The sequence below is a fragment of the Fringilla coelebs genome, assembly GCF_963513975.1.
Source record: "Fringilla coelebs genome assembly, chromosome: 10".
Classification (NCBI taxonomy): domain Eukaryota; kingdom Metazoa; phylum Chordata; class Aves; order Passeriformes; family Fringillidae; genus Fringilla; species Fringilla coelebs.
This window is the reverse complement of record NC_140036.1, coordinates 7,977,883-8,001,355: the sequence shown is the minus strand read 5'-3', so window position 1 is coordinate 8,001,355 and position 23,473 is coordinate 7,977,883. Positions and strand designations below refer to the sequence as shown.

Below are 23,473 nucleotides of genomic sequence, written 5' to 3'. Positions count from 1 at the left end.
TAAGAATTAAAGCTAATTTTTCATTTTTAACTTTTCTATGTATGTACCTATTAAACTGAATATATGAATTGTGTATGTATTTAATTTTTTGGTTTATGATTTTGACTATCTAGTTTTTTTAGAAAAAGGGGACTGACGAAGCAGATTTAAGCTTTTCAAATGATTGCATTATCAGCATAATTATATTTCTTTTGCATGAGGTACAGGTTGATTTGTAATATTTCTGTAGAAGACAAGCAAGATGTTTCCCTGTGTAAAACACAGGAGAAAAAAAGCGTTGCTGCTTAGGAGTGGCACTCCAAGCCCACAAACCCTGTCCCTGCAGAGAGGATTGTGCAGTGCCCAAGTGCATGGCAAAAACATCTGGCAATTGGCTCCGAAGGCTGTGCAAAGAAAATGATTCCCAGGTGAACAGGACCTCCTTGGCTGGGATTAATAGGCCGTTCTTGTTTTTGTGTCATACACCTGGGAGCTTTGTTAGTGCCTGTAGCCCTCTCTTGAACAGATTGCCGTGTCAGATGTCCAGTCCTGTTGTGCTTGTGCCCTTTGCTGAGCTGGAGACTTCATTTTTTTGTGGTTTGTTTCCCTGGATTTCATGCATATTAAAAAAAAAAATAAAGCTCTGGGATTCAGGTTAGAAGATTTTGGCTTGTTCAGGAATTGTATCAGGAGGGCAGTGAAGAAGCCCACATGGGCTGTGGGTTTTAAAGCACATGCACAGCAGCTGCAGGAGGTACAGGGGGTGTTGCAGAAGGCCAAGGTGGATGGGCAGGGAGAAGCATCCAGGAGATTCTGGAGTCTGGCCATTGCCTGGGGATGCAGAGGAGGTGTTGGGAAAGCCAAAGCTAGGCTGGAGTTTGGTGTGGGATATGAAGACAGCAAGGACACTGCTCCTGCAGTCGCAATAAGGAAGGCTGGGGAAAGCACGGTGCCAGGGCTCAGTGGGGAGGAGACCTAGTGACCAAGGACATGGCAGAGGTGCTGAATGCCTTTTTGCCTTGGCTTCCACTGGCAGTGGTGGCTGCTGGCCCTGCAGGTCCACCAGAGTCTGTCAAAGCGAGGTGTTACAGGAGAGGACTGAGCACAGAGGAACTGAAGCGAGGTGGAGCTGGTGGGCTGTGCCTGCTGCTGCAGCAGGGCTGGGCTGGTGTCAGTGCACTGCCATGCCCTGCTCTCTGTGCCAGGCTGTGCAAGGGAATGGGCACCTTGCAGTTAGCAGGGAGTGCCCCATCCCTTTCCCTCCTGAGGATTCAGTGAGAGACCTTGGATGGTGATGGTGGTTGTTTCCACACCAAAGATCACTTGAGCTCCTCACTTCCTAAACTGAAGAAGGAAACTCACTTTCTAGTCTCCCATGAGCCAAATAAAAATCTGGCCACCTGTCAACGAGGTGATCATGTCTTCATGGATGCACAATCAGGCAAGGCACTCTTAGATTTGCCAAAGATGTTTGAGTCCTGCTGTGACTGGCATCATGGGATCACTCCCCTGCCTTCAATCAGCAAACCACAGCGCTAGCAACAGACCTGTAGCTGAGGAAGCTATACTGGGGGAAAAATAACCAAAGAGATTTAATTTTTTTTTTTAATGGTTGTTCAGATTGGATGTGTGTAAAAAGCTCCTCCACTTGGTTTATGCTGCAGATTTGCAAAGAGGGTGAGAGTGCTTAACCTGCTAGGGTATCTGCATGTACAGGTCCAGTGGCTTGGATACTCAGAGTTTGGATTTCAAATCATACTACATTAATGTTCCCAGGTCCCTTTATTTCTGTTTTGAACTTCCTGTGTTTTTACTCAATCATGGAGTAAAAGTACTCTGCAGTCAAACAGTCTAGACTCTTCCCCAGTGGGATTTTTGTGTTTCCTTGTGCCACTCATGCATCAAAAATACATGCTTAGTGTGTAGAAATACTGGTTTTCTCATCAGAGATACCAGCTAAAGATGGGGAGCTCCTTTTTATGTGTAGCAATAGTACAGTCATTATTAACAGGAGGCAAAGATCTTACAGTGTGAACATCAAAGGAATCTGACGTTATTTGGAAAGAGCATTTGGTATATCACATCACATTCTACAACTTGACTTATAAGAAATGCTCAAGAGAAAGCTTTTTTTTTTTCCCCTCCTGCTTGGCTTCTAAGGATCTTTATTTATCACCCTCAGGGGCATTACAGTGAGTAATTAGATTGGACCAGGAGAATGACTTAATTTTACAAGAAACTCATTAATTCATCCTATTTTAAATCTTCTCATTTCACCCCAAACCCAATTATGCTTGTAGTGGCAATGATCTGGAAAGGCATTGTCTGGTAGGTATCAGGGGCCCACTGGGACTGCTGGGGTATTCATGTCGGGGAGACAAGGGTGACTCCCTTTCTTTGACTTTTAGGTCAAAAGACCTGGTTGCTGGGACAGCTTGACAATTAGAAAACCCTGATGAGCATTTGGAAGTAAAACAGCTGTACAATAACAGAGGGGTTCATGGTGCGGGGCAGAAAGCTCATCAAAAGAGACTATCCAAACAATTGAGTTCTATAATTAACACACAAAAATCTGTTCAGAAATGGTAATAACAGTAAAAGTAGGCTAAGAAGATGCTGCCTTCTTATGTGGCAGATGTAGTTTTGTTATGATGAGAGAGAGAAAATCCATCCTCTTAAAGTCTAAGAACAACATTCAAGGGGAAAAGTAAAAGGAACTTTTTGTTCCTGAGGGTGCAGTTGAAACGTGAGCTCAAAATATTTCCAGGGAGAAGAGCTGTAGGAAAAGTAACCAGGGATGAAGCACATCAAATATGCTATCAAAGTATTTTTTCAAGTCTTTAAACACAAATTTCTTTCCTCACTGAAATGTATAAATGTGACATTGAGATATCTCTTATAAAATTAGATGCCTTGTCCATTTCACCAAGAGTACTATTTTGGAGTCTTTAAAGTTGGCTACAATCATTGACTTAAAAGTAGTTTTCCCTCTTCTGTTATGTACAGAGAGAGATTTGATTCAAAACTGCTTCTCAAGGAATTTTGAAATTTTCTTGAGTATGTAGCTAACATCTTTTTCTGCTTCAAGACAGGGAACTGGAATGCATAGCTTCTGACAGCTGAGCTGATTGCACGGGTTTTAGCAGCATTGCTCGCTTGCCTGTGCTAATCAATGTTCTTGGGGGTGCAGAGGGCTCCTTTTGGGCAGGAGGGTGCAGCAGGAGCATCGTTTGGTTGTGGTGCTGTCCTTGTGTGGAGGGCTGAGCCTTTGGCACAGGGATGTCATGGCCGTGGCTCTGCCGGCAGTGCTGCTGGCTGTGCAGGACAGCATCCCACGGGGCTGCTGTGAGTGAGCACTTCACAACACCCCTGTCACATTTGCTTCTAATATCAGTTTATTGACTTAACCAAATTTACTTGAATAAAACCACGTTTCCGTGCTTGTTTTTCTCTCTAGTCACTTTATTAGGTCCTAATCAGAAATCGGTATTTTCTTGGTTACAATTCTCTTCTGCAGAGGCTGAGGCTTCAAGCAGGATTTCTGATCTCTGCTGCCCGTGGTCCCTGGTGCCCAGGGCTGCTGCCAGAGCTCCTGCCCAGCAGTTCTCAGCATGGGGCTGGCCCATCCCATCACTGCTCAGATCCCAGCCAGGCTCAGGGCTGTCTCCCATCCCTGCCTCAGTCCTGCTCAGCCTCCAGGCGCTGCCAGAGCCTCTGCCTGGAGCTCCCCGAGATGTTTGTAGGATGTGCACTGCATTTTTAATGGTTTAGGAATCTGTCAGCAGTTTGGGATTATTTCTTTATCCAACCCTTTGCGAACATTACACAATTTTAAATTTTTTTTAAAGGACTATTAGGTGTGTCAAGCCTTTTCCTAACTCAGAAGGAATTATTGCCATTTCCACAAGGATAAAGGAACAATTTAAGAGCAAGTACTAGGGGATTTTTTTTTTACCAACTCTAAATTTGAAATAATAATTTTCTTAAATATTTCCCCTGACCCCAATTAAAAAAACCCAACAACATAGCTTATTTAAAAATAGTTAAAACCAATTTAATTTAAGTATTTTGTGGTAGCGGTGTTTAAAAAGAATGTGATTAGAGCCCCATCCACCATGAGATGAAGTTTTAAATTCTGAAATTGCTGCCTGAAATTTTCTAGTCAAAAATTCAGCATTTGGAGAAACCAAGAAAGCAGACTTTGCAGCCCACACACATATTCTTTCTCTTTTTTTTGAGGAATCTTTAAGTCTGAAAATCAGGTTTTAATGAGAAAACAGAGTTGGAAAAACAGCTTGAGAAAATTTACAGCTAGATTTGACTGAAGTTCCATAATTCTTCAGAGCAATTTTTGCAGTTTTGACATGCATCACTCTGATATATTTGGAAAAAAGAAGGAAAAAAGCATGTAATAATGACCAGCAATGTTTGCCAGATCTTGTCTTGCTTTAAGAGAACTAGAAATCAAATAGATTTTAATATTACAACTCAAAGACATCAGCGTGATTATTTCAAGCTGATGTCCATTAAATTAATGTAATTTGTTCTGAGGAAAAACTGTGAAGTGAAAATATTTTTGTTTGAGAATTTCCCTTGAATGCGGTGCAGCCGATTGTAACCGTGTTACACTTGGGGGTGACCTGAATGTGAGAAAATTTTTTTTCTCCTTCAAAAAACAAAAAGAAACCTCACAGAAAGAACTAATTAAGGCAAAGCTAAGAAACTGAACTCAAAGTTTGCATTGCACATGTGAACTAATCTTTTTACAAAGGCATCTTTCGAAAACTGTGTAAGAACCCCATTCATGCTGGGTCTCACCCAGCAAATCCTTCCTAGAAAAGCAGCTGCATGAAGATTTGTCATGAGCAAGCAATAAAGACTTCCAGGGAATGAGTTCTGTACAGGCTTCTTGTTTGCCTACTAAATCATTACCCTTCAAAAAAAAGTCCATCTGTAGTTGTAATAGGTGTGTCAGCAGCACTTCATGCTAAGAACAGCTTTTACAGGATTAGGTTTGAGTTTTTAAGCGGTGCTACCATGGAGCTCTTGGGGGCAAAGAACTCCTGGTTTAATGCAGCACATTCTCTAATGCCCTTTTATGTCTGTTGTGAAATGTGGTGAATCTCTGAGCACACTAAAATGAAGAAAACTGTCTTCAGGAGTAGTTGGTTTTTGAAGCAAAATGGCCGTGTGTGCTTTAGGAGCAGCCAGTGTGTTTGGAGAGCTTTCTTCAGGTCTTGAAATATTAATGATCTTGGCTTAATATAGTAGAAAACAAAATACAGTGCATGAAACGAGGGGGAAAAAAAATCCTTGAGTTACAGAGTGTTGACCTTGCAGTACGCAGTGAATACATCTATTCCCTTTTGGACCGTGGAGTATGAAAAGACAGGGAGGAATGGTCACAAAAATCTTCAACTGTGACATTTTCTAGTCTTTCTAGAAGCATCTTATAACCCAAATATGATTTTCAGCCTTGAGCTAGAAGTATTTTAATATCCCAAATATGCTAAAGATAGCTCACTGTTTAATGATATCTGTGGATCATGATGTTAAGAGTAATATTAGAGTTTACATGTTTAGTTTTAAAACCATTAATAATAGAAAGAATTTTGTGGATAAAAGCAGTCAGCTTGGTTTCCTCTTGTATTCTGTTTTTCAATACCTTGTTTTTATATGTGGCAGCAAGATCCTTCCTGTGGGTGTCTCTCCTGGTCATACACAGACTTAGGAATATTTCTTATCTGAGCTGTGACAGTGAAAACCAGGAGTAATATCTAAGACCAGCATCTGCCCCTTGACTGCTGCTGTTGTTAAACCCAGGACACATAGTGATACAGCAACTTGCTCACCAGATAGTGCAAATTATAGATATAAAAAAGAAAGGTTATTTTGTTTGTTTGTTTGTGTGTTTGTTTTGATGGGCAGTTCCCATCCCAGGCAGAATAAACTGTTTTCCAGGTGTTGCCTTTGCATTCTGCTGGTACTTGGCTGATGGGCCAGGTGTGGGGGGTTTGCATTTGTGTTCAGAGACCAAAATTGTTCCTGACATGGGGCAGGCTGGGTTTAACCCCTGCTGTTCTTGCTGCCGGAGCTGGAGCTGCTGATTTTAATGGAAACCCCGAGGCTGTTTGAAGCATGGCCAAAACACACCTTGCAAGTCGAACCTTATCTAACACCATGATGCATGTGAACTCTGTAAATCTCAGTCACCTGAGCAAGGTGTTTTCCCAGTCTCCTCTGGTCCTGTGGCAGCCCCAGTGAGTGTCACCAGGCTGATCTCCCAGCGCTCTCACACATGGCGTGTGGCACATCGTAAAGTCAGGACTTGTTAAGGACATTTCATAAATGGCTTTGGCTAATAAGAATGAAGTAACTTGCTCTTTTTATAAACGTGTTACTAATATCCCTCTCCATTTCCCACTGGAGGGCTTCATAAGAGAAGCAGGGAAGGAGTGAGGGGGACTAGGGGAAGGCTGAAACAGCAAGAGCGAGCTCTGGCTGTGCGGGGGCTTATGCCCTCCCAACAGGAGCCTGTGTGTAACAGGGGAACCCTAAAGGTAGTGTAGGTGATAAATGACAAGATGTGGGAGTGAGTCACACAGTAAATACTGGGAACAGCCTTTCTTTTTTACTGGTTTGCGTGCCTGGGAATTTTCTCTCTTCTCTGCAGTGCTAAAAGCCAGTGGTGGTGATGGTGGGCTTTTTTCTCCAGCCAAGGGAGAAATTTCTAGGATGACATACCTGTTAGCCACCATGAAAGTGTGTTATTAATGATGCTAATGAGTTTTTTCCAAGTGATATAAAAGTACCTTTTATGAAGCTGAAGTCACCAAAAGCTTGCCAACTGCACGTGGTGGCAGTGGTGCAGTTACTGCTGTGCCCCAGCTTTGAGCAGGGAGGGCATTGCTGATCTCCTCCCTTGGGGAGAAAGAGCCAAATGAATTCTGCCTTGCCAGGAGGGAGATGTGCCATTTCCGGGCATGTTGGGTTCCTGTCCCACTCCCTCTTAAAAATTGGCAGTGTCTGACTGTCAGCTGCCATTCCTTAAGTGGTCATGGAATGAAGCAATTGCACCCCTTTTGTCAAGCTCTGTGTGTGTGGGGTGCAGGTGGACACGGGTGAAGCCACATGCAACTCCACAGTAAGCACAAAGAGGCAGCTGATTTTCTGGCAGTGTCAACAGAAGAGTATAATTTTTTTTTTGCCATCTCTAAGCCAGATTTTAAAATGGCTCCTTGTTGGAATTAGAAATTAGTATCCCCTGACATAGGACCCTCATTAAGAGCGTGATGATTGTTAATTCTTCACCTGGGGCTAAGAGGACATCATTAGATCTCTTTGAAACGTCTCCTGCCTTGATTTTGAATGAGTAAGCTGGCAATTTATGATCACAGCCCGGGCCAGTAACACTCTCCCTTCCTGTTCCTCCATCTAGCTTGCAAAATCGGATACTACAAGGCTCTCTCGACAGACGCAGCCTGTGCCAAGTGCCCGCCCCACAGCTACTCCATCTGGGAAGGCTCCACGTCCTGCACCTGCGACCGCGGCTTCTTCCGAGCCGACAGCGACGCTGCCTCCATGCCCTGCACTCGTGAGTTGGGCTCTGAGCAATCTCCTGCCCCTTTTATCACCCATTTCTCCTCCATGTCTCTAAAATGTGTTGTGCTTCTGACAGCAGCGCTCAGTAGCTCTTAGGGCCCTTTGCAGAGGGAGTGTGCGTTTTGGTCACGCTTCTGAGTGACACTGTTAGTGCTCAGCCCTCCGTTCCTAATGGTGGCACGGCTGTGCCGACCCTTGTGTAAATAAATCAGGAGACACAGTTACAAAAGAGGGACTTGCACACCTTACTAACACAGCTAGAAGTAAAATACAGGCCTCAGTTCCAGTCTGAGCACCTGGCCAGTAGAGCACATCACCCTCCGTATCTTTAAATATGAATATTTGTAGAAATTGTGAAAGCTTTCCTTGTAATTTTATGACCTCAGGTAAACAGGTAATGTTTATAATCTCATTATATTTCTAATTTGCTTGAAATATAGCTGGTGATCCTTAGGAACCCAAGTCTTCATCTGAAAGGGGTGGTAATAATAAATCTTAAACTTTAATGAAACCCCCAATGCATGGTTTATTTTATCCTGTGTAGGTAAATGCATCATGCAAATGCTCACATTATGAGCCAGTGCAGCAAATGGAATTTGCTTTAGTTCCACCAAAATGCCTTCATCAGGGAGAAGGAGAGGGGCATTGAGCACAGCCACAGGGTTGCTAGATAAACTCCTTGTCCTATGTGTTGGTTAATGGCTCATGCAGTCAAAGACCTGGGATTCCAGGCATGTCCTGGTGTTAAATTGTGATCATCTAGTTCCTTGGTTTTCACTTTCTTAGGAGCAGAGCAGTTTGAAACAATAAGTGAAAGGGCTGTGTTTCACCAGGGGGATATCCATGTGTGGCATTCCCTGAAAGCTATTGGAAGTGTTTCCAGATTTTTGGAGTTCAGCTGTATATTTATGTAGAGAGAGTGTGTGTGTGTCTGAGTGAGGAAAGGCCGAGATATTTCTTTTGTAATGTTTTAATATATTGAGAATTAATTTTGTGAGAGATGACTCACATTTATTTAAACCTTAATTTCTCCCTTACAAGGCAGAAACAGAGCATGTCCATAACTAAGTTAGCACTCATCCCTTCCCCACACCCCCTTGATTCCAGCTGTTCTCCAGTGATTTTCTTCTTTTCAGCAGTGAGTTTTGCTGGGTGGTGGTTGAGGAGGCCAGGGCATAGCCAAGAGCAGCTGCTTTTGCTTAGTAGGAAGCAGAGTGGTGCATGTATCCCTTGCCAAGTATTGACTGGGAATGGAGTCTAACTGTATTGTGAAACCTTGTCTAAATGGGCAAGAACACGCTTTCTATAATATAATTTACACTACTAGATCTAAAACGTGACCAGTTTTGATAGAGAAAACGTTTCTCTGCAACAACAAAACTATTGTGTGAAATGTACACCCTGAATAACATTTTACCAACAAAAGTTTTTCAAAGCCCTGGTCCTTGTGAAGGATATCTTGACCAAATCGAAATCAAATTAGTAATCAACTGGTTGAATTTAAATAGGCATGTGCAGTTAGGGAAGTATGAGGAGAGAGCAAAACATTTCCAGATGGGGAAACTGTAAGCAAATGATGTGTATGTTTGCTGGTATTATTGCAAAATGTACCCCTGCAAGCTTAGCCCTTTTTTGTCAAGGGTTGGACCTGCTGCAGGCACTCCTCCCCATTCCTGTCTTGGCAGGTCAGACAAAGCTGAAGTTCCTGATCTTGGTCTTTTACCCCAAAAATACAGAGGAAAGGAGAAAAGGCAAAGGCTGTAGTGCTGGCCTCAGTCTTCATCTCTGCAGCAGCCTAGCAGGGCTCTGCAAGCAGGGGCTAGCCAACACCACAGTCCTACTCTTGGAAAACAGGCCTGTCTCTGGAGGTCCTGGCTCATAGCTTTGCAGTCTCCTGTGGCTGAAGGGCTTGTATTTCTGTGATCCAAAGTGAAGGATGCCACAGGAGCTGTTTCTGAGCTGGCCAGCCCTGCTGTGCCCCTCTCTGAGCCCTGCCCTAGCTGTGCTGGAAGGATGGTGCCTGCCGAGCTGTGCAGGGCTCTGGGGGCTCTTCCTTTGCCATGCTGCCCCTCTGAGAGGCTTCTGCCCATGAATCCCAGGCAAGTGGCAGCATTCAGAGGGCCTCTGCTGAAGGCAGACCCTTCAGGAGAAGGTCCCCGTTCGTCTGACTTTCCTGACAAGATGTGTGGACAGAAGGGAGCATAAACATCAAAGGTGCTTTCAGGTGGATTCAGACTGTAATCAGTTCTTACCAGTTGGTTAAACCGGGTGACAAACCCAATTCCCTTGTGCTGACAGCCATAATAATCAGGCACCTTCTTTGTTCATTATGCTCTCTTTAACTCTGGTATTCTCATTCAGGCCTGCATTTAGTAATCGCTCAGTGTGACGGCACACTAATGAAGAAATAAAACAGTATCTGAGATCCATTCTTCTAGCAAAAAGATAGACTCTGCTCCACTGGCTTGTAAAATCAGGTTTCTGTTCACTAGGAGAACTATTAGACCAGGTGAATAAAAGTAACATTGGATAATTTGGAAAGAACACCTGGAATGGACTGTGGATTGATCCCTTCTTTATTATTCCTAAACACTTTTTAAGATTAAGAACTTCAGCCTTCTTAAGATGTGTTTTTATAAAGCTTTGACCCTTGGCTATTGATTTCCTTTAGTAGTAAACTGGCTGGCCTTGTCATTTATCTTGCCTTCTAAGTTGGGGGAGGAAGACTGTTAGGACTTTCCATTAGCCTGATTGTGCTACTGGATGAAAGGGAATTAGAGAATTTCCCTTCCTTTTCCTTTCTTGCAATTCCCATGATAAGTAACAAAAGCAGTAGCTACTTCCTGGTGTGCTGGCCAGGAGAGGTGCTCCAGAGTTCTACCCTTCTATAACACTACTCTCTGACATTGCTATCCTTTGCTGAGCTATAAAAACGGTGTCTAACCTCAGGTAAGCCAGGCATCAGGCCCCTAAACAAGTTACTCAAACTCTGGTTTGGTATTCTGCTCTATTTCAGCTCTGCCAGAGTGAGTGATTATGTCTGGTGTAAAGTTTGTGCAAGTAAGAGCAGAATGTGGCAGTGTGGGTGTAGAGAGAGCAGAGTGGGCTGTGTCAAAGGCCAGGCAGAACCCTGACACACACACACATTTACTGGTGCATCCTTCCCCTCAAACTTGCCCCCTGGGGATAACCATCCATGTGTCTGTCACCACTGAGGGGCAGAGCCAGCCTGGATCTGCCACTTTGGCCAAACTTGAGAATTCAGACTTTGAGCTCTGAAGCACAGTGAGCTTGTCAGCTGTGTGCTTTGGGCATGGAGATGGGATGATGGACTTGTAATACACCTGAGCCCAACCATGGGAAACACCTTTCCCTTTTGGAAGCATTGCAAAAGTGATGTCAAGGCAACTCTACAGGCCTTCATTATATTTCAGTATTTGCAGAGAGGAAGGGTCTTTCATAAGGTCAGCAATGTAATGGAGAATAAATTGCCTTACCCACACATGAATCCGTGAGGCAGGAAAACAAATCAGTCTCAATCATGGCCCTTGTCCCTGAATTCCCTTCTCTGTAAGGAGATATCCTGTGAATTGCAGCCTGGTGCAGGCAGGTGCAGTTCCCACCCAAATTAATGGGCGTTGCTCCTGCGTCCCCACCATTAATGAGTTGGGTTCTCTAAGTCTTAACAAACAATGCTCACATTATGAGCCAGAACGGGACGGTTTTGTATTGTTTATGTTGTCTGTTCAAGTCAAATTATTAATGATTTTTAATTGGGAGCCCTTTACAAAAGAGAGATTACCATCATGGACTGTCCAGCTTGAAGTCTGCCTCAGTAAATGACCCTGAATAATTTAGTCAGTTGTGTCACCCAAACAGGGACTGATGGACTGATTGATATTTTGCCATGGCCTGAAATATTTCAAAAACGGTTGCATTTAAGGCAGTTTATAGTGGAGAATCTCGGAGATAATAAGAGCAGATGTAGTGAGATGCAAAAGAAGAGTGCCTGCTTTAAAAGGACCTTCTCCAGTCTAGGTTATCAAGAAACTGAATAGCCTGACTTCAAACAGCAAACATCACTTACTCGTCTTTACATTCCCCTCTTCTAATTGAATTTAGTGCACTGCTGTATTTCCTTCAGAAAGTATATTGTTTTTAAATTACCATTTCAGTGCTATTACTCAAGGCTCCTGCTTCTAATGCTTTCTGACAGTTATCAGCATAATGAACCATAATGAAATGATGAGCAATCTACAGTGGAAACTCAATGTGAATTCCACTAGAGCTGTGTGACTGTGTTGTTAAAATTTGAATGCACATTAAAATAACACTGTCCTTATTTGTTTCCAAGGTCAAGGCTTTAAAAAAGGTTTCAAAGGTCTAAACACTTCAATTTTGTAAAATGTTGCAGTGAAATATATACCCTTAACTCAATCTTGTGTTACATTTAACATATCTCAGAGATAAATATTTGACCTGCATTTTCAAAAAAGAGTGAATTTACCTACCTAATAACTGTGGCCGCAAATGAGTAATTACATAGGAGCTGATTATTTGAGCACATGTTTATAATGATTGCTTAAAATATAAACAATATAAATAAGCAAATGTGTTCTTTTTCCTTGAACTGAACTTGTTCCTAAGTTTCCAGTCAGATATGATTATCACCACTATGTCTGCTAGGAAAAAGGGAAAGCAGGATACACCACACAGTCACGATGGCTACTGCACTTTAGGTGGCTTTGCCACACTTCCACATTTGTGCTGGCACTACTGCAGTCCTCTGCTGTTGGAGCCTGTTCTCTGTCGTAGCAGGTATAGGCCAGTAGAGCCTCTGATCTTCAGAATTTAAATTTATGACATAATAACTCTTCCACATCTTTATATATATGTCTGCACCTTCAGTAAATGATTTTGTTCCTAAAACATCCTGTGATATTGTTCATTATGTAAATAGTGCATCAGAATGCCTTTTAAGCTGTAGTACAGCAGTTACAAGAGCAGAGGGAACAGTGGGTAGGCTGTAAGGAGAGAATGATTTTTCTTCTCCACGTAGGCTGGGAAAATGGACCATCCATCGCTGCATTGCTGCCAAACTGAGAGAAAGGGATTGTGAGTGATGGGAATCTCAAAGGAGAAAGCTGTCTCCCCTTGTGTGTGGTGATGGGCTGAAGGAATTGAATAAGAAGGGGAGTGGTTATGGCTTGAGAGGAGACGGGAGTAATTTGACAGTGTGTGTTTATAATCAGTAGACTTGGAATCATCACTCCTTTAAATACAGCAACTGTTTATTAGCTGTCTTCTGATTTTCTGGCCAGAGCCTTAAATTAACAGAGACATTTACTCAATTAAATGGGGGCTTTGATTTGGTTAGTCAGGACCTAGTTCTGTGGAGTTGTTGAAGTAAATTAGAGGGCAAACAGCATAAGAAATGCAGCAGTTGGGCCAATTACAGAAGAGCTTATTTTTCTGGTTGGATTTCTTTCCTGTCAGACTGTCAGATAACTTTCTGGTTTCCGCAGTGGAATTCTTTTTATCTCGAAGGAGTGAGTGAACACAGGTGGTATTGTCTGCAGCACAGTGCATGAGAGTAGATGTGATAGCATGGCTTAGCATACGTGACAATGCAAAATGTTCTTATATGGCAGCTCTTGGAAGGGAAGCCTAGAGCCCAAAGGAGTGCTACCTGCGAGCATCAGTTTTCCCACACCTCTGCCCGTGGTAACTGGACCTCTTTGCTTAACTTCTTGAGCCTTTTTAGGAGAGGAGCTATCAATTGGATTGTTCTCTGGGTGAAAGGAACAAACCCTATTGTGAAGCTGGTAGCTGGGTTACTTCTGGCGAGTAAATAGGAAATCGTACATTCCAGTGAAATGGGCATTTTGTCACTGGCACTGGTCCAGCATCCCTGGCTTGGCAGAATTCCTGCTGGAGTCAAAGGAATCTTGCCCAAGTAAATAAATGAAGAATTGTTTACCAAATCATTTGCCTTATTATAACCCAGTTGTAAAGCTGACTGTGCAGACAGGAGAGAGGGTGGAAATGGAGCAGATTACTGGTATTTTAAGTGACTGCTGCATCTTGTGGCCTGTTGGCTTTGGTCTCCCCAGTTGTAAAACACATAATCTATGATGATAAATGGTCAGGAATAGCCAGGCAGGCAAGAAGTGAGGGCTGTCCGAGCTGCCTTTGCTTGTGTGAATTAGCCCACAGCAACAGGGGACCTGTCCACAGCTGCTGAAAGAGGCAATTAGTGGCAGCAACATACACAACTGTCTCGGGAAAGTGTGGGCTTTATTTGCAAACTTAAATGGACAGGACCCAGGTATTTACTCTGTGTTAGAACTTTTCTTTCAGATGGCTAGAGATCAACAACAAAGGCATATCTGAAGGGCATCACAGCTCGCATGCTGAAACTTCATTGACAGCTCCACTGCTGTACAGGTTCAATAAAGCCTTATGAGATAGAAAGAGGAGGCCAAAGTGCTCCCTCTTGAACACTGTGCCTCACATGGCTTTGCCAGACATTTTAGTCAGTGAACTTAAGGTATTTAAAGACATTGATTATTTAATAATTACTTTCTTTGCATCATCTCTGCAAATAGTAGAGAAATACTCTCCCTTCCATGCTCTCTGAAATACTCTCTATTTCAGCCCTGCCCCCAGTGAGATGATTCTAGGATCATGATCAAATTAAAGAGCATTGATTAGAGTTGTTAAAGCCATCCCTACAGTACCAGTGGGGTGAGGCCGTGCTGAGAGAGCAGCAGTGTGACCCCGTGGGTGAGGCTGGCAAGATGACCAACAGCCTTAGCAGAGCCCTAGTGCTGCCTCTCTGTGCCTGAGCCAGCCCTTTCAAAGGGCACCTGATGTACCTACCTCCAGATATGCTCCAAAGATCTGTGGAAGCGTTCATTGTGTGGATCCTTTGTTTTTTTGTACACCTCTTTATTTGGTCTCTTTATTCTTGCTGTGTTGCACACAAAAGCTGGCTCTCAGATCTTGCGCAGCAGATGTGCTAAACTTTTCCCTGCTTCTGATAGAGCATTTCTAGTCAGGTTTTCTTGCTATTAGGCAGTCGGATGCTTGCTCCCAGGTGCCTGCTGCTCCTTTAACTTATCAAAGACTTTGCTGCTCCTCTGTAGTGCAGCCAAGGCCAAGCTGCCGATTCAAAACAGGCCAGTTCATCCTGGGCTCCTTTTAAACCACGGTGTGTCATAGCAACCTTCCCTGTTGTATGAATCTTGTTTATTATGTAGCAAATTAGCTCAAGATTTCTGAATGCCCCGAGTTCCCTTTGAAAGCAGGGCAGATGAAGAGGGTCAGCCTCTCTGGAGCAGGCTCACAAAGAGGATCCTTTTGTCACTCCTGGTCCAAAGCCCTGCTGGTCTGCCTGATTGACTTTGACTAGCAAACACCCATAGCTGGCACACAGCTGCATTGAACAGTGGTTTTGCAGGGCTCTCACAGTTTCAGGGTGAAGCTAGAAAGCTTCAAACTGTAGCAGATTATTGTTTTTATTTTTAATACAGTATTTTAATTTTTTTTTTTTGTTTGTTAAAATAATTTTGAACCCGTATTGAGCTAAGGTCTGCTTTTTCTGCCTCAAAAAAGAAGTGATATTTTCTTCAAGGGGAGTGCGGGAATGGTTAAAGAAGATTAAAGTCTTTTCTACATGCTTGAGGTTTTCTGATGTCTGGTGGGAATTGCCAATGAAGCTTCCTTCTGATTTCACGCTGTCAGGCGAATGCAGGCTGAATGCAGTGTGACAACCCACTTGAAAATAATTATCCACTGCCCTGGCTGCAGAGACATCCGTTACCTGCTGGAGAAATGTGCTTTTACACACGTGCCCAAGCAGATGGAGTAAATTATTTTTTTAATCATTTTCTCCTTCCAGGGCTCAAAAGTTTCATCATGCTAGTTACTTAGTCACATACATAGCTTTAGAAAGCATTTTTCTTTTAAAGAAGGCACATTTTAAATGCACTGATCTGGTGACTGACAGGACGCTCCTAACAAAGGCTTGCCTTCTTGAAGGTATATGTTTGAAATATCTCCATTAGCACTTCCATGGAGAGTGTGGGTTTCAGTTTGAATTTTTAATAGATCTCCTCCCACAGCCAGATCTTTCAAGGTAATAAATCTTAACTATAACAGAGGCTAGTAGTAAATAGATGTGGTTACAGTCCTAATACTGATAATATCAGTTCAGTCCTTAATGGGTAATGTTGCTGCCAGAATAATTCACTACCACAGTGGATGGCTGAAGACTAAGCTGGCATAAAAAAAGGAGCTCCTGAAGGAGCCCTCTGCCAGGCTGGGGCAGAAACTGTGCAGACAGGCAGCTATTTGTGGTAAGAGAGCTTCTTTGTTTTGGGTGCCACCAGAGTGGGTTTCTTGGAAGTGCTAAATTCACTTCAAAGGAATTAATTGTCAGAACCCTGTGCTGAAGTGCCTTTTCATTTGTTTTGTGATGTTTTTGTTTCTCAACACAAGAAAATAGTATATAAAGGCTACTTGTATCTGATAAAATTGGCCAAACCAAAGCCCTCAACTTTATCTTCAGTCCTGTGGCCGTGGGACTTCTGAGAAAAGGAAAGAGGAATTTTTTGCTCGCGTCTACCTTTGGTGAATGAAAGTTGTTTGCCCAAAATTTGGAGCTGCTAGTTGTCTAGAAATGGGATTCTGGAGTCCTGTCACCCTGGGGCCGCAGAGAACCAAGCTGCAAGGTCTTTCTTATTTCTTCTCATTTTTTGGGACAACAAGGTCACTCGGGAGCTGTTTTGCTGGGAATCATTTCTTTCTCATCTCCGTTCTCTGTGCTTTAATCCACGCCTCCTAACCATACACTGTTGCTGAACTAAATTAACTGGTTTAGTGAAGACAGTATTCTTGATGTCAAACAAGTCTGTCTGGTCTCCTTGTAGAAAACTGTAATTGAATTTACCGCATACACCCACAGAGACTTTTAGAGAAACACCTTGCTGGGCAGATCAGTAATAAAAAAGGAAGATGTAAAACCAGGGATATTAAAACCTCTGTCATAACCATTTAAATACAGTTCCCCAGCACAAGTCTACCTTCAAATCCCAGGGTTAGTTTTCAGGGATATTTTTTGGTTGTGCAGATCTGTCGGGTTTGCAGCTGTAGGGAGGAAGGGAGGACAGACTTGGCTGGAGTCTCCCTGCACAACCAGCCAACCATGCCTGCCTGCCTGGAGCCCCTCCAGCATCTGGAGCCCAGCTACAGCACGTCCTCTGCCATGGCTTTGGCTGGGTTTGTGGTGTATGGCGTTTGTCAGGGCAGGGCTCTCTCCTCCCCACTCGTGCCTTGTGGTGCTGCTCTTGCAGTCCTGGCCATGTCCTTGGGCACAGTGCAGTGCTGGGGTCTGTGCTTTCCATGTGGTGTGCCTGAAGGGCTGGGCACATTGATCCCTCAGGGCAGCAGGAATATTCACTCAGTTGTACCTAATCCTCTTTGTGCTATCTTTCTTTGAAATCATTCATTGCATTGGGGTAGACATTCTTTCTCCCTGGCAGAATGGCTTTGCCAGGTTCGTGAGGCTGAGCCTCCTACATTTGTGCTGCTGTCCTTTGGGGACAAGAAGAAAGGGGCTTTGGGATAACGTTCTCAGCTGGATGGCATCCAAACAACAGTCAAACAACTTGGTGATGTTTGACTCAACTATCTCTGATGCCCCTTAATCTTTAGGGCAGCTGATTTAAATGGAAAATACTGTACTCCTTGCAAATAAACAGTTTACTGAGGTGTTATTATGCCCAGTCTCAGTCTGCAGCCTGGCTGGCTTCCCAGCTGTGTCCCCTTGCCATCTGCAACCCAGAGGTGCTGCTTCAGTCCTGGAGAGCAAGTTCATTACTGCATCTTCACTGTGGAAGCTCTCTGTGAGTCACTGCAGCGCTTGGACCAGGCTTGATCCCTGGTGTGCATCATCAGAGCTCCTTAAGTGTGCCCCCAGAGACCTGTAATCCACAGCCAGCTGGCACACAGGGATCTCCTGTGGTCTGGAAGGAAGGAAGGAGACAGCCAGGTGTTGGTATGTGTCCTTGTCATGGTTTTCACCAGGCCCTTGTCAGTTGTACAGGCGTGTGTGGGAGGCTTCTGACTGGAGAGAGACTTGAGTGTAGGAAGGGAGTTGATAAATGAAAAGTTGATAAATGAAAACTTAAAATACTGCCTGAAGTTGTAGAAAGAGTGCTAAAACGCATCAGTCCTTTTCATACAAGTAGTGCTTATGCTATTAATGCCTTAAAAGCTCTTGTTTTGCTGAATGTTTGTTTGACGTAGGGTGCATTGTCCTTAAGACAGACAGATCTCTCCATCTGTGGATGAAAGACAGATAGCTGTAATGGCTACAGCCTCTTGCAGCAAGAGAAAGGCAAACAATCTGCATTGCCCAATATATTTAAGGAAATCGAATAGGAGGGTTGAGGAAGATGGCAAGATTAGCTTGATGAAGATTATTTGTTGCTAAACAGACTCTGCAGTGTTTCCCTCAGCCCTGACACACACAATGAACTGCTCCACCCAGGGCCTTCCCATTTGCTTCATGGCTCACTTGATTTTGATGGTTTTATTGTGAAGCAAGATTTATGGAGCCCCAGGAAGGAATAAAATTGAAAACTTCCGTTGCCTGTGTTCCCACCGGGGAGCCCCCCATCCGTTCAGGGTGCTGGTTAAAGGGGCTGCAGAGGGATCCGGCTTTCAGGCCCCATGATCAAACTGTGTCCCCTTTGATGTGAGAAGACTGAGCGGCTCTGCAGATCCACCCTCAGATTCTATTGCCCTGTGCAGGGAAAACAACAGCACCTGCCTGCCTAACATCATAAAATAAATTTTAAAATTAATCAGTTTTCAGGATTAAAATGTTTAGATTTAATTTTGATTTCCTGTAGGAACTGTCACATTTTCAAACTGTTCCAGGCAGTATGGCAGTATTAGCTCCACTGTTCCACAGTGCCAAATAGCCCATGCAATAGCAAGCTTCCATTGGCAGGAGATTGATGAAAAATGCCATAGATTGTGGGACTTGTGACAAAATTACAGATGGTGGTGGTGATTCAGAAGCACAGGTCCTTGTCTCCTCTCTCATCTGCCCTGTAGCTAGATTTTTCTGCCAGAGGACACAGGTTTGTGTGAGGGTGATGGTCTGGCTGTCAGGATACTGTTCCCTGTGGGATCCTGCTAGCTGGGTTCATCCAGGTGCTGTCCTGGCCCTTGCAGCCCGCCCTGGCCCTGAAAGGGTTTGTCTCATCTTTGGGCAGAGGCTCTGTTGTCAGAAACAAAGCAAATCCCGATCACCATTGAAGGAGCGGATCCGCCCTGTGTTTCAACATCTGAAACCAGGCCCATCAATCTGAAGCTATTCCCCGCTCCCTGTGCCAACAGCTCCATTGATGACTATACTCCAGGAAGAAAAGAAATTGCTTTTCCCCTCACTGTAATGTCAGCCCACCATTTGGAGACTCCCCCGCATCTTCCTTTTCATGCTGGAGGTGGTGCACTCATCTCTGTGACCTGCAAGCATCTGCTTCCCTGGTTTTCCACTTCACTGCATCTCTGTTTAGACACTGCAATGCCCTGTCCCACATACTAATTACTGACTTTTTGCTTCTGAGGAGCTTGATTCATTCTGGCACATTTTCCCATGTGAAACTGGACTTAGAGCCTTGGAAAATATCTTAATGGACACGAAACTAAGTCTGAGTTTAACCCCAAACTGGCTGATGTATCTGAGCTAAGAGGCACATCTTTCAGACCGCAGCTGTGGCAGTATGAACCCTCCCCCCACGGGGGTCTTTGCTTCAGGAATACCCTCGTGAAACAGGGATATTCTTGGTGCTGCCTGGGGAAGGAGGTGTTTGCACTGGCACCACCTCATCTCAGCTCTCCTGGCTGTGCTCCGAGCGGATGCTCTCGCGTGTGTGGCTGCAGCGAGCGAGTGCTCTGTAAGAAAACGCCTTTTGCTGTTCCTCGCTATCTTGGTGTTTCCCACAGGAGCAGTTTCTGTTCAGGGCTTGCTGCTGCCAGGTCCTGACCAGTCTCTGGGAGGACACACGGCCTCAGCTCCCAGAGTGTCTGGCTGCTTCACTGTCCAACGTGCGCCTGGGCTTGCCGCCTGCTGAGGCTGCTGTTCCCCCCAGAGGCTTGTGTTGGTTTTCCCATTCTCTTGACAGTGCAGAGACACAGGTGTTGTTACCTTGTGCACCTGCCTGCCCTGAAGAGAGCCCAGATGTGAGGCAGTCTGGGGAAGTCGAGGGTGGAGAGAGTTTGGTTCAGTCCCTGCTCAGCAGTTCCTGCGCTGCCGCCCGAGTTCACGATTTCAGGAGTGTCTTCCACCTCGTTGCACTCAGAGTTTATTTTTGAAAAGAAAGCTTGTATATCTGCAGGCTAAGCAGAGACCACTTTCTTGTACCCAGGGGAGCTGGCAAAGCCAGCTTTCCGGGGAAGGAGAGCTGCTTCTGGGACAGAGGCATTGGGCTGGGACTTGGGATGGTTTTGACAACTGCCCAGATGTGCAAAGTATGTCCTGTGTGCCCTTGTCTCACCGCATCTCTCTCTGCCTCCATTTCCACATGATGAATAGAGATTAAAACCAGTTTTTTTCCTTTTCTTTCTCATCTGGTTTTTGGATCAGGAAACGTCTCTTACTGTGTTCAGTAACTGATCTTTGAGTAAAAGGGTTTTGTCCTTAGGAGTCCAAAATGCTGCCAGTGCATAAATAAAAGCCATGAATGGCAGCCTGGTGGAGCAGCAGGCAGGAGGGCTCCCTGGCTCAGGGGCTGGGCTCAGCTCTCTCTTCTTGCAGTAATTCTACCTGTCAACCCTGATTAACTCAGAGACTGTTTCAAAGGTTTGGCAAGAAGGGAGGATTTCCCTCCTTTCAAAATAAATATATTAATTTTTTATTTTTGAAGTAAACACAGACAAACAATCCCTGTTTAGCTACTCCTGCAACAGAGACCTTTCATTCGGGTACCAAACACCCATTTGAGCTCTACATAATTTAAGACTCTTTTCTTAACCCAGCTACCTCTCTCAAAATAAAAGTCCTGCCTCCTGTTGAGCATGTGTTACATCAGGTGGCTTCAAGCACAGACCTGAGGAGGTGATGCAGTCCTCAAAACCTTGTCCTATGCAGCCTGTTCAGGCCTCAGGCTTCCTTTGAGATGAACCTGATAAATTGAGGAGGAGCCACAATTAATCTTCCCTATAATCACCCCTTAACAGCTTAACCTTTTTGCTGTTACATTGATGACTCACTTTGTAATTTCAGTAGAATTCCACATTTTCAATATATTTGGTTCCTGTCTTACCACGATGGCTGTTTTTGTACCTTTGGCATATGAGAGATTATGATTTATTTATTTATACACTTAATGGAACTGTTGGTGCTGGCTGATTCTTTTTTGCCACGTTCATAGTTTCATAATGTTTGACAAATTTGCCAGAACTTTCTCCTTTCCTTCCTTTTCTGCAAGAGATCTAGTTGAACTTCTTTTGAATTGCAACCATCAAATGTATTTGATGAAATCTAGGAAGCTTTCATGAGCTTTCCTGTGTCTTGAATTTGTGACTTTACAAAATTATTTCCAGTATTTTTCTGCTAATAATATTTGTATGCAAAGCTCTGACTATCAGTAGTTAGTTAGCACAGCTATTTTACTGTGTTCCCGTTTGGAATGATACATTTTGCAATCTTCATTCTCATTCTGTCTCGTTTCTGTTTGATGCAGTGCTTACCTGCAGCCCTGTCCCAAAGCCCTGTGTGTGTGTCAGAGTCCCTGTGTGCTCTGCCCCAGAGCAGGCTGCCTGGCAATGGTCAGGGAAGCCTTTTGGGATGGATGAAATACCCATCTCTTTCATGGCTTCGCTCTGAATCATCCGCCTCAAATTTAAGGGTACAAAAAGTGTGTCTCAACTGTATTGAAATTAGATTAAGAGTTGCAGGATTAGCTCTTGTGCATTTTCAGTTTGCCTGTGGGTTTGAGGCCTGTGGGGATTTGAGCACATCAATGGGATTTGTGCCTGTGCGTTGGGCAGGGCAGGGCTGGCCGTGGCACCTCTGAGAGGTGCTGCAGGTGCAGGAGGGGCTGTGCCTCTGGGCTCTGCCCAGCCTGCCCAGGGAGGTCCTGCCCAGCCTGCCTGGGGCTCTGCTCTCATCCCCTAGTTCCTGTGGTGGAACCTGCTGAGAGCTCTCTGGCAGCGTGTTTATGAAGTCTCCCATCCCTGTGGTGGAAAAGCTGACCTTGTGTCTCAAATCCAGCCTCATTGCCAAGCTTTCTGTCTGTTCTCTTGTTTCTGACCAGGTTTCTTTTATCAGCCCTTCCTTCAGATGCTCACCATATTTTCCTCTTCAGTTCTTTCACTTTCTCCAGCACTCCCCTGTTGTAAACTTTATTTTCCATCCTTCAAAGCCTTAGTTCTGTGTGTGGCTTCCTACTCAAATCTCCGTCCTGCATGCTGAAGTGTCATGCTCAGGTCCCTGCTTGATGGGCTTTGCTGTTCACTGAATGTGATTTGACATCAACTTGTCTGGAAAATATTGCACTTATATTTTCCAGAAAAAGATACCTTGAGATATTTCTATAATAATTTCAGTGAGAGTCTGCCTGTAGGTAATGGGGGACTTTGAAAATCTCAAGTGAAGCAGAAGTTTGTGCATTTGATGCTTTGCTTAGGAGGTCAAGGAAAAAAAATTAGTGTAAGAGATATAAATTTAACATTTTTCATAACAAGTATAAACAGTGAAAGGGAAAAAGTCACACTCCTGTTTAATTGCAATACTGAGTTTTCAGGCTCATTTAGAGATGGAAAATACTGTTAGGTCATCAGATAAAGAGATCAGTTTGACTTACCAGCTAATTTTTCTGCCTTCATAATGAACACAGAGAGGTAAAATTGTGCTTGGTCTCTACTGTCCTTAACTCGAATGGGAGTTGCACGGCATCTGGGGTGTGCAACTCTGATGTCACTATGTAGGCTTTGGTTTTGTTTTTTTTTTTCCCTTAATTAAAAATATGTGTACTTTGTCTTTTTAGGCCCTCCATCTGCTCCCCAGCACCTGATTTCCAACGTCAACGAGACCTCAGTGAACCTGGAGTGGAGCCCCCCCCAGAACAAGGGTGGCCGGGAGGACATCTCCTACAACGTGGTGTGCAAGCGCTGCGGGGCGGGCGAGCTCAGCCGCTGCCGCTCCTGTGGCAGTGGGGTGCACTTCAGCCCCCAGCAGAACGGCCTGAAAACCACCAAAGTCTCCATCACCGACCTCCTGGCACACACCAACTACACCTTTGAAGTCTGGGCAGTGAATGGAGTGTCCAAGCAAAACCCCAGCCAGGACCAGGCTGTGTCAGTCACTGTGACAACTAACCAAGCAGGTAGGAACATAAACAGCGATTCCCTTCCTCTCTGCTGCCTGTTTTTTAGGGAAGATGTGATTTCCATTACATTTAGCATTAGCAAATGAATGCGAGGAGCCTTAAGATGTGTAACTGGGTCAAACCCTTATTTTCTGGTGATTTATATGGATACTTTAAATGCTTCAGAGGCAGGGAGAGAGAAGGGTTTGGGTGCTGTGTCTGTGCTGCAGCACGCGGGCAGGACGCTGGGAGGCATTCTGCAGAAGCACAACAGCACAGCCACCTTGTTCCCCCCCTGGCCCGCCAGCAGCTCTGCTCCTTGCAGGGGACACCCCATACAGGGACACAAGGATGTCCTTGGTGTCGGCAGAGGGCAAAATACGTGCCTGGGGAGCACAGGGTTGTGCTCCTGCCCCCCTTGACAAAGGGCTGTGTAAGATTCAATGAGCGGAACGAGTGGGCGCCCGCTCGCCTGCCTGCTCGCTCTCCGCTCCTGGAAAGTCAAT

The 23,473-nt window shown here is 44.5% G+C and overlaps 1 protein-coding gene across 1 annotated transcript in view; it reads left to right on the top strand.

The window, feature by feature from the left end:
- Nucleotides 1-23,473, top strand: part of EPHA4 (EPH receptor A4) — a 104,521-nt gene that overhangs the window by 33,488 nt on the left and 47,560 nt on the right. The window contains exons 4-5 of the mRNA XM_084212023.1: nucleotides 7,418-7,573; nucleotides 22,647-22,985. Of these exons, the coding sequence (XP_084068149.1) occupies nucleotides 7,418-7,573; nucleotides 22,647-22,985 (495 nt within the window). The remainder of the gene's footprint in view (nucleotides 1-7,417; nucleotides 7,574-22,646; nucleotides 22,986-23,473) is intronic.